Source organism: Anomalospiza imberbis, chromosome 16 (genome assembly GCF_031753505.1).
Source record: "Anomalospiza imberbis isolate Cuckoo-Finch-1a 21T00152 chromosome 16, ASM3175350v1, whole genome shotgun sequence".
In the NCBI taxonomy this organism is placed as follows: Eukaryota; Metazoa; Chordata; class Aves; order Passeriformes; family Viduidae; genus Anomalospiza; species Anomalospiza imberbis.
In genome coordinates, this window is record NC_089696.1 from 16,379,502 (window position 1) to 16,393,995 (window position 14,494).

General features: G+C 55.1%; 1 protein-coding gene across 1 annotated transcript; it reads right to left on the reverse strand.

Annotated features, from left to right (window-relative positions):
- Nucleotides 1-244: 244 nt before the first annotated feature.
- Nucleotides 245-14,185, reverse strand: SCNN1B (sodium channel epithelial 1 subunit beta). The gene is made up of 13 exons (XM_068207405.1): nt 14,156-14,185; nt 9,424-9,742; nt 7,929-8,328; nt 7,079-7,272; nt 5,745-5,848; nt 5,146-5,309; nt 4,600-4,707; nt 2,794-2,911; nt 2,188-2,263; nt 1,944-2,001; nt 1,433-1,494; nt 979-1,054; nt 245-610 (listed from the first exon to the last, which is right to left on the reverse strand). Exons 2-13 carry the CDS (start codon nt 9,732-9,734, stop codon nt 245-247), a joined length of 2,037 nt encoding a protein of 678 aa, XP_068063506.1. The 5' UTR covers nt 9,735-9,742; nt 14,156-14,185.
- Between the last annotated feature and the right edge of the window lie 309 nt (nt 14,186-14,494).

Sequence of the window (14,494 nt, forward strand, 5' to 3'; positions counted from 1 at the left end):
CCCAGCAAGTGCCCAGCCCGGCAGTGGCCAGCGGGAGCTGACAGGACCCTGCGGTCACTCGGTGGCCAGCGGGAGCTGACAGGACCCTGCGGTCACTCGGTGGCCGGCAGGAGCTGACAGGACCCTGTGGTCACTCGGTGGCCGGCAGGAGCTGACAGGACCCCATGGTCACTTGGTGGCCGGCAGGAGCTGACAGGACCCCGTGGTCACTCGGTGGCTGGCAGGAGCGGACAGGACCCCGTGGTCACTCGGTGTCTGTGCTGCTGTCGGGGCCGAGGGTGTCCAGGGGCTGCACGCGCAGGGAGTCGTAGTTGGGCGGGGGCGTGCCGGGCTCGGGGGGCAGCGCCTCGGAACCGGGCACGGCACCCACGGCCTCGTGCTGGAAGCCCAGGTTGGTGTGAGCCTCCACCAGCTGTGACACCGTCGGGGGCACGTCCGGGTACCGTGCCCGCGCCCGCCTCTGCTTCAGGCCTTTGCACCAGCTGATCACGTTGATGATGGTGATCCAGAGCGAGTCGATGATGATCTCCCCAAACTCAATGAGGCACAGCACCGAGCCCCCCATCCAGAACCCAAACTGGCCTCCCAGGCTCGACAGCAGCCAAACGATCTGTGGGAGGAGAGCGGAGTGAGCTGAGGCAGTGGAGCCCCTCAGCTGTGCCCCACCCCGATCCATCCCCCGTGTGCCATGCTGATGTGGGTGATGCCCCTGCACCTGGGACCTCCCTGCTGGGGCCCCTCCAGTGCTGTGGGTCCCTCCTGCAGCGCTGGGACAGGGACGGGAGGTGGAGTGGGGGAAGGAATTGAGGGCTGTGAGCCACCAGACAGAGGTGGCTTCATCCACTTCATTACAGCAGGTGTGCCAAAAAGCAGCCTCGAGGTTCGTGACAGACTGTCCCCCAGGGCACTGAGCCCTGCCCGTCCCAGCTGGCTGGCTCCTGTGCCTGCCCTGCCAGGAGGGCTGGCATGGGCACTCACCGTGGTGGCAGCTGACTCCGAGATGGTGCGGTAGTTGTACTCCTGGAAGTAAATGTTCAGCTTGATGATTCCATTCCTGTAAAGAATAAAACCCACCCCAGTGAGGAGCTGGCTGTCAACATCCTGCACCTCTGCTCCAGCCTGAGTGTGGGATAGAGACACCAAGACGTCAGTATGAAGTGACAAACGTTGTGACATTGGAACTGTCCTTAAGGCTGATTTTACTTTACTGCATGTCTGAGTTTGACTGACCCAGGTTGCAGCTCTGGAGAGCAGAGGACATGCATGAAGTGCCTTTTGGATCTGCTTTTCATGTGTCCCGGGTGAACAGGCTGCAAACCTCATCCTCCCTGCGCACTCGCACCCGTGTGCGCTGGCCCAGCGCCAAGGCTCGTGTCAGGCTGATGTTAACAGGCTCAGCAGAGAAGATAAAGTGGTTGTTCCTTTCACTCACCTGTCCAGAGTCACATTTGTTGACATATCCCTTTCATAAGACAGAATATGGAAAATCCAGTCCTAGGAAAACAAAATCTGTTCAGAAAGAGTAGAGGCATCCAGTGCTCCCGAAGAGCACGAGCCCTGCGGGTGCTGTGCCCTGTCCCAGGCAGCCCTGGCCCCGTGTGCAGGTGGAGGGAGACGCTCTGGACCTGAGCAGGGCAGCTCTGCCTCAGCAGGGCAGCGGGTGCTCCTTCCCTGTCCTGTGGGGAGTCCCCTGCCGCGTGTGGGCACGGGGTGTGGAAGGTGGGCTCAGCCTTGGGCTGACGTGGGCACTGGGACGGGGACGAGCCACTGTGGGGGTCCCTCCTCCTCCTCATGCCCTGGGGCTGCTGCTGGTCTGCGTGTGGAAAGCATGGACTTTAGCAGAGGTGCTTTGACCTGGCCACCAGCTCTGACAACAGCCAGCGTCCATGTGCCCGGGAACAGGAGCCACCAGTGTCTGTTACAGGCCAAGGAGTCAGGGTTACCTCAGAGGCTTCTGATGGCCAGTCCGCCATGGAGATGGTCATTTTGTACTGCGTGTCACTGGAGCGAAGAGGGAGAGCATTAGTATGGAGATTTCCCCTCCTCTGAAGTCTCTGGAACTTCAGTTCTCACACAGCAAACCAGCCCTGCAGGGTTCACTGCCCTTTTAGGAAAGTCAGGACTGATGGGAGTCAAAGTGCAGGATCCCTCCACCTCCACAGATCCAGATCAGGCTCAGGTACTCACTTGCATGTTTCTTTACAGGAGTCAATGCAGATCTGACGCTGTTTTATGCTGGATCTCAGAGAGGAATAGCAATATGCTGTTTGGTGAAAACAAAATTAAAGTATCTGTTTAGATAAGGACCCAGTTACTGAGTTATATCAGTTTCATTTATCAAAATAAATATTAGGTATGACCATTCTGCACAGATTTGCCATCTTCCCTTTCAACTTTCCTTTCCTTGAGAAACTTGGGCAAAACACTCAGACAATTTACTAATAAATTAAAAATAAACCGTCAGTGACGGTTCTTAGAGAGCCAGCTTGCCCAGGCTCGGTGTTTTTGGCACAGCCCTGGGCTCAGCCAGCACAGAGCTGTGCTACCCCAGGGGAGCCCTGGACCCTCTATTGCCCCTGCTGGGGACCCAAAATTTTTGGGTGCAGAGGCCTGGAGTGATAGCCGGTGTTCTCTCTCTTTGGTGCCCAAGGACTCCCCCAGCCCACAGCCCAAACCGATCTGGCCCCTTCTCCCCAGCACTGGCCCAGGTGGCCACGTCCCACAGGGAGCAGCCGTGCAGGAGCTGCAGGGACAGCAGCAGAGCCCGGCCCCAGAACCCCCAGCAGCTCTTACCCCAGCCTGGGTTATCCTCGTTATTGCAGTAATTCACCCCTTCGGGTAAAGGGAACATGTAGTGCCCACAGCCACAGATCTCCACCATGTGGGTTTGGAAACAGGAGCGCAGGCAGGCCTGGGGAGGGAAGAGGGCTGCTCAGACCTGGGCTGGGCCCTCGGGAGCTCCGTGCTGCTGGGCTGGCAGCGGCTCCCAGAGCCCCTCTGCCCCAGGAATTCCCTCCCTCTTGCACTGAACAGGAGATCTTGGGGCTGCAGACAGAGAGGGAAGAAGGTGCAGAGGAAGTGGGGGCTGCCAGAGCCTGCTCCTGCCCAGAACCTCTTCCAGCCTTGCTGGGCACTGGAGTTTTTAAGGCCATTCATGGGAGCTGGCCCTGCGTGAGACCTCGTGGGAGATGGAGGGAGCTCAGCACCCGCTCCCACTCACACAAGAAACTGCTCATTTCTCAATTATTTTAGGGCTTCACAGAAGTAATATTCAAGCTTCCAAAAGGGAATACAAATGTTCTCTTCCACCAAAGATATGGCTGTGCTCTCCAGGCTTTACATAACACTGACAAAGGGCTGGGAATTTCCAAATCCTTCAGCATAAAGAGCAGACATATGAATGATCTTTGTGTCGGTGCTGCTCTCCTGGGGAGGATTGTGGCTGCAGCTCCAGCTGCAGCACTGCCATTAGCTTGGTGAGGCGTGACATTCATCACCCGAGACTGGAGTGGGATCCTGCACGAGGCAGCACAAAGCAATAGCAAAGTCTGTGAGAAGATAATTAAATTTAACAGTTGTGGGTAGGAAAGCAGAGAATTTCTGTGTGATAGGAAAGGTCCACAGGGTGCAGAGCAGTCAGGCAGGGATGGAAGAGCCTGGTTTTGCTGAGGGGGCTCTGAAGTGGCATTACATGGGCGCAGAACTCCGTCAGCGTTTGCACTTCTAGGGAATAATGCAATCCTTCCAAGTGTTTGCTTAAACCTTATACAAGCATCTTCAAAAGCTGGGTGAAGTGGTCCAGTTGTTATTATATTATATAAAGGTAGAAATATAAAACCACTGCCAGCCCAAAGCCCTCCTGATCTCCAGGTGCATCTGTGAATCACCCCAAATGGTTTGGGTGTTTCCCTTATTATCACATCGCACCTTCAAGAGCTGCTTCTCTCTCCAGCACAGCCTGTTACAAATTAACCTGCACTTAGTGTTGGCACTCTAATTTTCTACAGATGCAAGGTTTACTGACACTCAACTTTCTCATCCAATTTTCAGAGTGATGAAGAAGCAAAAGGCTGTTTCCCTTCCTATACAAACCAGCTGCATTTTCAGGGTGAAAAATTACTTGATTCCCCCAAAGAGAAAAAAGTTAAGATCGCAGGAGTGTTCAGAGGGAGACTCTCTCCTTTGTATTCATCTCCTGTCAGGGGTAAATATCACTTGTGTACACAAAACACGAGCTCCTGAGAAGTGTCACTTTGACATTGTCTCAGCAGAAGTTTCCCAGAGCCTCAGTGACTGTTCCTACAGAGCCATGTGGGACTTAGATCAGATATTAGGAAAAGTTTTTCATGGAAAGGGTTCTAAAGCATTTGAACAGGCTGCCCAGGGCAGTGGTGAAGTCACCATCCCTGGAAGTGTTCAAAAACCATGTAATGTGGCACTTGAGGACATGGTTTATCAGTGGTGGTGCTATGTTGATACTTGGATTTGATGAACTTGAAAGACTTTATGATTCCCCAGTACCCTGCATGACAGGCAAAGATTTGACTGCTTTGAGGATTTTTCCCAAGGAGTGTTGTTTGATTTAAAAGGCCGTTTTACCTGTATGGAGTAGGAGGTGTTGTACTGGCTGTAGAGGTTTTTGACTGGGACGTCGGAGCCGTTCACGGTGCAGTCGCTGTAGGGATAACCCATCCGCTCCAGCTCATCCTGGAAAGAAACCCAAACCCCAGACTGGCTATCCTGCTCCACAGGTCCCTGTGCCCATTTTCCAGAGGCTCTGTAATTCTGTGCTCCCCACTGCCTTTGCTAGAAATGAAGAGTCAGTGGTGGCAGAGCTGAGGAGGCTGCAGCCCCTGCCCTGGGTGGGTCCAGGCAGGCGAGGCTGTTCAGGGGCTGGCAAAGCGCCCTCTGACACGCTGGAGAAAGAGATAACCACGACCTGAGTCCAGAACTCCGGCCTCAATAAAGCACTTTGCCAGGACAGTTACATAAAATCCTCCATAAAGCGCTCCAGCCCCTGACAGGTGTGTACCTTGTCTCCTTTGGTTTGAGCCAGTTCAGCCAAGACTTAAAGCAAACTTGGTTTTGGTCCCATCAGATAACATTATTCTCAGACAATCTGCTCCCGAGGAATGCCACACATACCACCAGCACTCCAATGGAGGTTTCTGTCCCAGCCATGGCGTAGATGCCCTGATCCTTGAGGAAGGGGAAGCTCTTCTGTTGGTGCAGCATGAGCCTGGCCCCAGCGGCAGAGGACAGGTAGGGAATGTAGTCCTGCTGGCTGATGTCCAGAATCAGCTTCAGCCCTGGGACACCAGACAAAACACTCACAACAGGAATTGTATTGGAAGGTGAGGCTCGGGGAAGGAAGGGAGTCTATTTTCTTCTCCCTGTTCCTTGGGAAGAGCCAGGTCTGGCTGCCATGGCAGCCTGACCTGTGCAGGAACACTTATGGTGGTGAATGCCCAGAATGGCAATAGCTGGGAACAGTCAGGTGCTGCCTCAGATATTTCAAATATCCAGAGGATGCCCTTCTGCTACGTGTCTGTAGTCACTTTTTTCTGTGTGGCACATTTTCCTTTTGGGGCTCATCCCCTTCTGGAAAGCCTCTGTTCCCTGTTGCAGTGCTCCAGGGACAGAGGAATCATAAATCTGTCCTGAGTGACAGAAATGGGCACCCAGAGACAGAGCCCTCACGTCTGCCCCTCCAGCCCCCCCTCCACCACAGAGTGCTCCCTTACCGAACTCAGCCCCAGGGTTGGAAGAGTTCAGAGCCTCTTCATCCATGCCCCAGTTAAAGATGTAGCAGTTACCGTGGTCTGGGTGGTAGATTTGGGTGAAATTCCTGGAAGAATCATACACAGAAAACCGTGACTCTCGGGAGGACTAAAGGGGTGTGACGGGAAGCAGAAAGTGGGCCCAGCTGTGCTGGGGTTCACCTCCCATTGCCTCATCTGCTGAACACCTGCAAAGGTGTTCCTATCAGCACAGGGACTACAGCTGATCGCACTTCAACCCATCTGCTTTTGAAAAAAAGGCATGGCAAGGTACAGGTGTCTGCTGGGACATGGCCCTGGGGACAACGCTCAGTTGGATGGAGAGGAACATTTGTCACACAGGTGAGAGGAACACTTGCTCAGTCTGAGCTGTGCTTACAGGTTTGGGCTGGCATTATGGCTCGTGCTTTGAGGACAGTTCTTGGTCGCCCTTGCTGCAGAAGGGACAGGGCTCCCCACAGCCTGGGGTGCTGCTGTGTGCTCCCCCGTGGTATTCACATACCCTCTGAACAGAGAGAGACTTGGCTTTCTCAGGATTTCTCCTGAGAGAAGCTGTGAGAGAAGCAGAGAAAAGAGAATCAAAACAATTCTTATCTTATTCGCTGCTCCTGTTTGTGCCCATGTGGAATGTGGTCTGGAGATTGTTTACCCAAGGTGATTGCTTGATTGGATTCTGGTGATGGTGTTTTGGATTAATGGACCAATTGGATCCATGTGTGTGTCGGGACTCTCGGGAGAGAGTCACGGGTCTTCTAGTTAGTTAGTTAGTGATTATAGGTAGTTAGTGACAGTTCTTGTTATTGTAATATAGTATAATATAGTTCAATAAAGTAATTAATTAGCCTTCTGAAATCATTGGAGTTCACACGTCATTCTTCCCACGTGGGAGATCCCAGCACTGATACTCCCCTTCCTCAGCACTGCAGATGGGAACTTGGGATTCATAGGAAACAAAGTTGGCTAAAATGCATTTCTCAGAGCCTTGTGCAAAAGGGAGGGGGGCTGTAACTGGGGGCCATGCTGCTGACTCAGCACTGGTTATCACTGCATAGCCTGGGTGCTGCTGGTCTTGATATGTCATGAGCAAAACAGCCCATCCAAAACTCTAACTCAGCCAGCACTGTTCCAAAAGAACACGTTTCAGGATTACATCCAGAAAACCTCTGGGAAGTGTTGTTAGAGCTGTGAATCAGCAGCAATCTCATTAGTAGCTGATATATACCTTAAAAGAGAAAGGAACCCGCATGCTGTTCATTCCTGCAGGGACGAAAAGGAGCAGGGAGCTCGTGTGCACCTACTTGTAGTTGCAGGGTTCGGCCCCGTAGAGACAGGCCAGGATCATGTCCTCTGCCTGGTAGCCCATCCTGATCTTCTCGTGCAGCGGGACCTTGGAGAGGATGGAGGTGGACTGCAGGATGTACCACTCGGTCACCGCCTGCGCCGCGCTGCTGAAGTTGCGGTACGTGCAGTTGTCAGAGCCCTGGTGGCTGCACTGGGGACACAGAGCAGGCAGCCCTGAGCCCCCGGGGGCACGGCAGGGCCATGGCCTGACCCCCTCCCCATGTGCTCGCCCAGATGCCAGCCCTGCCTGCAGCTCCCAGGCACTGAGGGGTTCAGCCTGAGGGAGCCACAGGCTGCTGTCACACCGAGCTGGCTGTCATTACAGCGTCCTTCCCCAGGGACATTTCCCTGCTGGGCAGGTTATACATCTTCCCCAGGGTGACCCCACAAGTTAACAGAAAATGGCAATTTTGGACCAATTCTTTAAGGCTGGAGTTTCCCCAGCCTCCGAGGTCTGCCCCATGGGAGCAGGGGTGAGGGGCTCCAGGTCCACCTTGTGCCTCTGCACTGCTGACTGCAGCAGTAAAGGGATGGGGCAGCAGCCACAGCCTCTCCCTGGCATTTTGAGTGCCTGGCCCAAGGAAGGGGTGAAGGTGTCTGGGAGCCTGCAGGGACCATCTTGGCTCTGTCCTGGGTTCAGCCTGCAGCAGGGCTGGGTCTGGGCACAGGCAGTCCCCAGACCTGGCCTAGCCAGACCAGAGCCCCAGGGCAGAGTGGCAATGGGGAGGACACAGATCTCCCCGCTGCATCCTTGCCGAGGCACCCATCCCTCATCTCTGCCCACTGCCACTGTGGGACCCCTCTCACCAGCTTCACTGCCAGCTTGTACTTCTTCTCTTCTGGTGTGGTGTTGGTTGGGGCAGGTGCAGCAGTGGTTTGGTTCCCCTCAGTGGTCTCGTTGTCCATGGTTTCGTTGCCCCCAGAGAGCTGGTGGCTCCCAGCAGTGTCACTGCTCACACTGGTTCTGTTGTCCACGGCAGTTTCGCTGCCTGCAGCAGTCTGGTTGGTCTCAAAGATGTCCAGGATGATGGGATTGTCTTTGTCGTGCTCGTCGATGAGGACCAGGGGGATCTGGTTCCAGAGCTCCAGGTCGAGTGGCAGGGACACGTTCTCGCTGCTGTTGCCTGGCGTGGGCTGCAGGATCCTCTCCAGCGCCGCCTCAATGAGCCTGTCCAGTTCCTTCAGCAGGGGCTTCACCTCCGAGTACCTGCGGGACAGGGAGCTGGGACCAGCCAGTGCCATGCTGCTGGGGACACGTGGCAGCTCCCCGCCACGCTGCTGGCTTGGACCTTCCTGGGGACCTGAGTGCTGCCTAAATTTACTGGGGGACAACGGGAGCCTCCATGCAGAGCACGGCCAGCTTGGACACTGGTGTCCCAGCAGGCTGCAGCTGGGCAGAAGGGCAGTGGGAGGATAAACAGGGAGTGCTGCAGGGCTGAACACACCAGTGCTGGGCCACATGGGTTCTAGTTCAGTAATTCACTACAGTTTACACAAAACACCTCTAGCAAAGGGAGGAAAAACTACCCCTAAGCAATTCCTGTGTTGGCTGAGAGCATCTTGCCTTGGGCTACACTCTTACATGGATTTAAAACAACTATAAATTTAAAGCAACTCTAATGAAAATCAGTGACTCCTTTGAAATCACAATTCAGTTCTGCCTCTGTGGCTCCTGGCAAACAGGACTGTGGAACCAGCCCTTAGTGACTGGAGTATGTGCAATGAGAAGAATGCTCACAGCGAGGAAGGGGAAGGAAAGAAATTGTGGGGAAAGATAGAAGGACTGATTCTGGCTGGGAAAGATGAGCTGAATTTGGTTATTTTATGAGCTGAGGAGTGTTGGCAGGGAGGTAAAAACCTTCATTAGATTGACTGATATGGTGCAGAAACCACGTTAGGAAGAAACTCTGCCCCATGAGGGTAGGGAGGCTCTTGCACAGGGTGCCCAGAGCAGCTGTGGCTGCCCCATCCCTGGAAGTGTCCCAGGCCAGGCTGGACAGGGCTTGGAGCAGCCTGGGACAGTGGACGGTGTCCCTGCCCAGGGCAGGGGGTGAAATGAGATGAAGGTCCCTTCCCAACCCAAACTGTTCTGGGATTCTATGAAGCCCAGGAGAGCTTGCAGGCAGATGAACTTCCTCTGGCCCTGAGCCATTCATTTTCATATTGTTCTTCATTTGTTTTTAGGGCCACCTGGTGACTCCATTGATGCTCCTAACGTGATGTCTCAGACAGGTACGTCACACTGGCAATGTTTCTGAGGGGTTAGGGCACACATGGGGAAACTGGGAGAAGAAAAACTTACTTGAAGGGGTTGGCGTTGCAGATGGTGACTGCAGGGAACTTCATGGTCTTAAAGCCAATGGAGAGAGACGAGGTGACATTGTAGGAGAGGTAGGTGTTGATGAGGATGCCCCACTGCCAGAACACCAGGGATGCAAAGAGCAACGTTAGGAAGAACCAGATTAATTTCTTCTTTGGCCCCTCCTTGATGATGCGCTTGGGGCCGTGGGTGTTGGTGTTGTCGCAGTACCAGACCAGCAGCTCCTTGTAGGTGTAACCAGGGCCCTTCTGCAGGCGATGCAGCGCCCGCACCAGGTACTTCTTCAGGTTCATGCTGCTGCCTGTGAGCAGGAGAAAACACATCAAACCAGCTCTGAGGAGGAGCAGGGCTGTGCCACACCAGGTGCTGTCAGCACAGCAGGAGTGGGACGGTCACTGCCGTGGCACGGCCATGGTTTGTGACCCTGGCAAAACTCAGATGTTCTGCAGGGTCATGCCATGGCAGCCACATGGCACCCAGCCTCCTGGGAGGACACAGGAGAGCTCTGGGACTGGCAGTTCCAAAGGTGGTGAATGCTTTTGTCACATTTTGTGTTCTTGCTGGTCCCACCAGAGCTGAGTGAGCGGGACCTGCGGGACGTGGCCGTGCCTGGTGGCTCCCGAGCATGGCCAAGGCCCTGCAGTGTGGCAATGCCAGCCCAGGTGCTGCTCAGGGAGTGGGAATGCTGTGTGCACACTGACACAGCTGGAATGCTGTCCCAGCCTCAGCCAACACTAGATGGACCAAGCAGTACACGCAGGAGCTGGCTTGGGCCGAGCTCAGGCTCACAGCGTTCAGGCTCCAACCTCACATGGAGCCTGAGACAATTTTTGTTTAAAGTAAGAAGTATCAGAGCGCATCCAGCTTTCAGAGGGACAGAAGAAGAGGAACTGGAAGCAGCAGCACCTTTCCCAGGACCAGGAATGCTGTCCAGGGCTGCTGCCTGCTGGAGGAGGGACACCAGATTGTTTTTTTTCCACCAAATTCCTTTGTCTGTCAGATATTATCAGTACGGCCCCCCCACTCCCCCGCTCTGGTGAGGGATGCTGCATACTTGGCATTCATTTTGTGAGTAAATAGAACATTTTGTGCTGCTATTTTAAGGTTAGAATCTGTGTTACTAAATCTTAATGTCCCGAGGCAGGATTTCAAAAAGAACTTGAGGCAGCCACTCAGAACATTTGTCAGATTTAAGCTGCAGGAGAGCAGAGTTAAAGATTAATGCTGGGAATAGGCCCCATCCTGGGAGGAAGAGTGCTGGAATAATGCAGCAATAGTTTACTAAGGAGCAGCAGGAATGAGAGTGACACAGCATTACTTCCAGGTGAGCAAAGAAGGCAGCAAAGGTGTGCACGGGCCCTGGGGAGTGAAAGGAGGTGGATTCTTCATACCTTTCAAAAATAAAAAAGGTGATACTGATTCCTTGATCTGCTGGTCAGATCTGCAAGCTCTCCTGAGTAGCACATAGAGAGTTTGATAATAGTATAAACCCAACAGATTTTGAAGTCTCACTCCATGACACAAAGAGAGGTGAGGGTTTTCACTGCATGCCTGTTACCTGTGATGTTAGATGTAGGTGATCCTCTGTGGGAGAGGACTTTGGGAAGAAAAAATCCCAGCTGCTTCCTCTAAGATCCGAGGGCAGGCTCTACTCCTATAGAAAAAGATTTTGTTCTGCAAGGAACCCGTGTCCTGGGACTTGGGCCCCTGGACTCCCAACCTCACCATCTCATCCTCCACAGCCTCGTGCCACTGAGGTTCCTCCTGCCGTTGCCTGGGGGTGGTTAGCTCATGGAGGGAGCACACCTTGCACCAGAGCCTGGCTGGGTTTTGGGCAGGTACCAGGAGAGAGGGAGCAGTGACCTGAGCCACGAGGTGCTGCCCCAGCCCCGTGGGGTGAGCCCAGCCCAGCCCTGCCCGGGGCCAGCAAGGGCAGCCTTGGCTTTACAGAACCGAAACCTCAGAGCTCATTTAAACCTGGGGGGCCCAGCAAGGCAGACAAGGAAATATTTTCTGCCTTTTAAGAACGCCAATATAAGATTTAGATTAGATTGCAATTTCCAGCCCCTGCCCCAAGCGGGGCAGGATCCTGCCGGGCTGGTGCTGGCCAGCTGTGTGCCCTCGGCTGTCCCTGCTGTCACCAACCACTGGCTCCTGCCACAGGGAGACCCCACTTGTGTGCCAGTCTCTGTGGGTCACTCATCAACCTGCCAGTGCTGGGAGAAATTATTCCTTTTTATATGGGATAATAGAAATAGCAAGAAGCAAAAGCTGCATTTGAATATGCCTGGATGACTTTTTTGCGATGTATAGTCTCATTTTAACAGTTTTCTTCTTACCTTTCTTTCCAAACAGGTTTCCAAACAGGCTTCTTCCTTGCTGACAGCTGGAAGCTGCCTGGGTGAACCCCAAGGCCCTGTTATGGGGGCTCCTTCCTGGCACAGTGCTCAGAGCTCGGGGGCCAGAGCTGCTCAGGGCAGGGTTGGTGCCAGGTTTGGTGCCAGCCTGGAGTGGATCCAGCTCTGCTCCATCAGCAGGCTGCACCTGAGCAGAGAGGTGACAGGAGGTGGGTGTAAGGACCCACTCTCCATCCGTGCATTGACAGCTGTGTCCCCTTCCCACAGCCCCTCCAGAGGGAGGAAGAGGAGCAGTGATGGAGCAGGAGCTGAGCAGGGCTGGGGGCACAGAGGTGCCACCCCCTAGACAGACACACAGCCCTGAACCCTTTGCAAGTGGCTCTGGGCAGGCAGCACTGCTTTACACCTGTGCCCTGCTCCGGGCTGCTCTGGTCACCGCAGGGTCATCTGAACTGGCTGTCTGGAGCTGACCCCGGGGCCATGAGACCTGTGTGCGACCACGGGGTGCCATGGCCCCTCTCCTGGCAGCACCTGCATCCCTGTGACGACCAAAGCCATCCTAAGAGAAACCTGCTCCTGGTTCCAGTGAAGTTTCTCTGTGCTGTGGATGTGTCCTCCTGTCCCAGCAGCTGAATCCAGCCCTGCCTCATCCCAGCATCACCCTGGCTGAAACTCCTCCACCTCACAGTGACATCAGACTCCCACATTACGAAATGATCCTGTTGACTCTGTCCAATCTCCTTTGGGGTTTTCCTAGGGCAATTGCCACTTGAAGGAAATAAAGTCATGAGCAAAACTTGGCCCACTCCTGGAAGCTCCAGGGTCAGATACAGGCTGCAGAACCACGCTGACACTACCGGCCTGGTGACACTGTGATTGCTCAGCACTTTCTCTGCTGGGACACACCAGTCACTCCTTTTTGATGACCAGCTGCTCATCTGACATCTCCCCTGAACCCTGAGGGAAAAGCCTAGTTTTCCTAAATGACACATCTATACTCTCTAGTGGTATTTTTGCAAATTAGAGGAATTTCCTTTATGACCTCACAAGTTTACAGGTTGGCAGTTTGAAAAGTGGAGCAGCCACGTGTCAGTGAGCAAGGAAAGCCTGTCTCAAGGTGGGATCAGAGCTCCCAGCAGATGCTCTGTGCTGCTGGGGCTGTGCAGGGACAGTGGCCAGGGCACTCAGTGCCAGCTCCAGTGCCCACGGCTCCAGCCCACACAGGCGCCTCCGGGTCTCCAGGCCAGCGGGCAGGCGGGCAGCACTCAGGAGTATTTACAGTCTGGGAGCTCAGATAGCGCTGGCCTGACTGTGCCGTGTGCCAGGCACTCTGCTCCCGCTCCCCTGCCCAGCCCTGAGCTCCCCTCTGCTCTGCGACAGGCTGGGACAGCTGGGCCTGCTCACCTGGAGAGGAGAAAGCTCCAGGGACAGCTCAGAGCCCCTGCCAGGGCCTGAAGGGGCTCCAGGAGAGCTGGAGAGGGTCTGGGGACAAGGCATGGGGGGACAAGGGGAACAAGGGGGAATAGCCTCCCACTGCCAGAGGGCAGGGATGGATGGGATATTGGAAAGAAATCCTTCCCTGGGAGGGGGGTGAGGCCCTGGCACAGGATGCCCAGGGCTTGGAGCAGCCTGAGGTAGTGGAAGGTGTCCCTGCCCAGGGCAGGGGGTGAAATGAGGTGGACTTGAAGGTCCCTTCCAACTCAAACCAATCCATGATCCTGTGGTTCCCATGATGTCCCTCTCTCTCTCTCGTGGGACAATCACAAGCCGTGCTCCTCATGTGCCAGTCAGGTCATATTGCTAAATTGACTTTGCTGCTTGGGCAAGGAACGGTGGGAACCCTGGACAGTAAGAGGAGCAAACCCCCAACACCAGCAACTCCATCCCCTGGGATGCTGCGAGCACACTCTGCCTCACTGGGAGCACCATCCTGGGGGAGATGGCACATTTCCAGTACCAAACCAAACACTCAGCTACTCCAGGAAGATGCGGTTTGCTCCCATTCTCTTTTATCAGGGACATTAAAGCAACCCCCTGTATAAATAAAGGTTAAATCCGAATTACTACCCCTTGCTGCACGCCAGGTACACCCCAAATCCCTGCCCCGCACGAAAACCTGTCCCGCTGCTGCAAAACCCGGCAGAGACCGGGTGACCTCAGGTGTGTAGCAGTGTAAAATACACCACCAGCAGTCCCGTCGAGCCGGTCCCTTCGGCCCGAGACGCTGCCCTGGGATGCCCGAGGGCGCTGAGAGATGCCCGCGGGCATCCCTCGGCAGCGTCTCGGGTCCGAAGGCACCGGCCAGCACCGACCCCGCACAGCCTCTCCCGGCCCCCCCGGCTCCCGGTGCCCCGTACCTGCCGCCCGTGCGGCTCCGGCAGCGCTCCCCGCCGAGACCGGGACCGGCGCCGCCACCTCCCGGCCCGCCCCGGCCCGCCCCGGCGGCGCGGCTGGGCCCGCCTCCGGCTGCCGGCAGCGCTCCCGGCTTGGTCCCGGTCCCTTGGAACAGCTCTTTGACTTCCTCCTAGCGCATCCCGAGGAACGGCACCTGATTCTGCTGCTCCCACTCCCGTCAGGTCACGATCGCCTAACACAGCCTGGCATCAGTGGCACAAACCTCACAGGATCACAGAATTACTTGGCAGGAAGGGACCTTAGAAACATAGAATCCTGGCATGGCTTGGGTTGGAAGGGAC

What these genes read in the sequence shown, in the direction of transcription:
- SCNN1B (XM_068207405.1), bottom strand. Translation starts at nt 9,734, where the DNA reads ATGAACCTGAAGAAGTACCTGGTGCGGGCGCTGCATCGCCTGCAGAAG. An exon ending in TCCTGTAAAGAAACATGCAA is followed by an intron (nt 2,002 to 2,187) that starts GTGAGTACCTGA and finishes TCTTCGCTCCAG; the next exon opens with TGACACGCAGTACAAAATGA. An exon ending in GGCCATCAGAAGCCTCTGAG is followed by an intron (nt 1,495 to 1,943) that starts GTAACCCTGACT and finishes TTGTTTTCCTAG; the next exon opens with GACTGGATTTTCCATATTCT.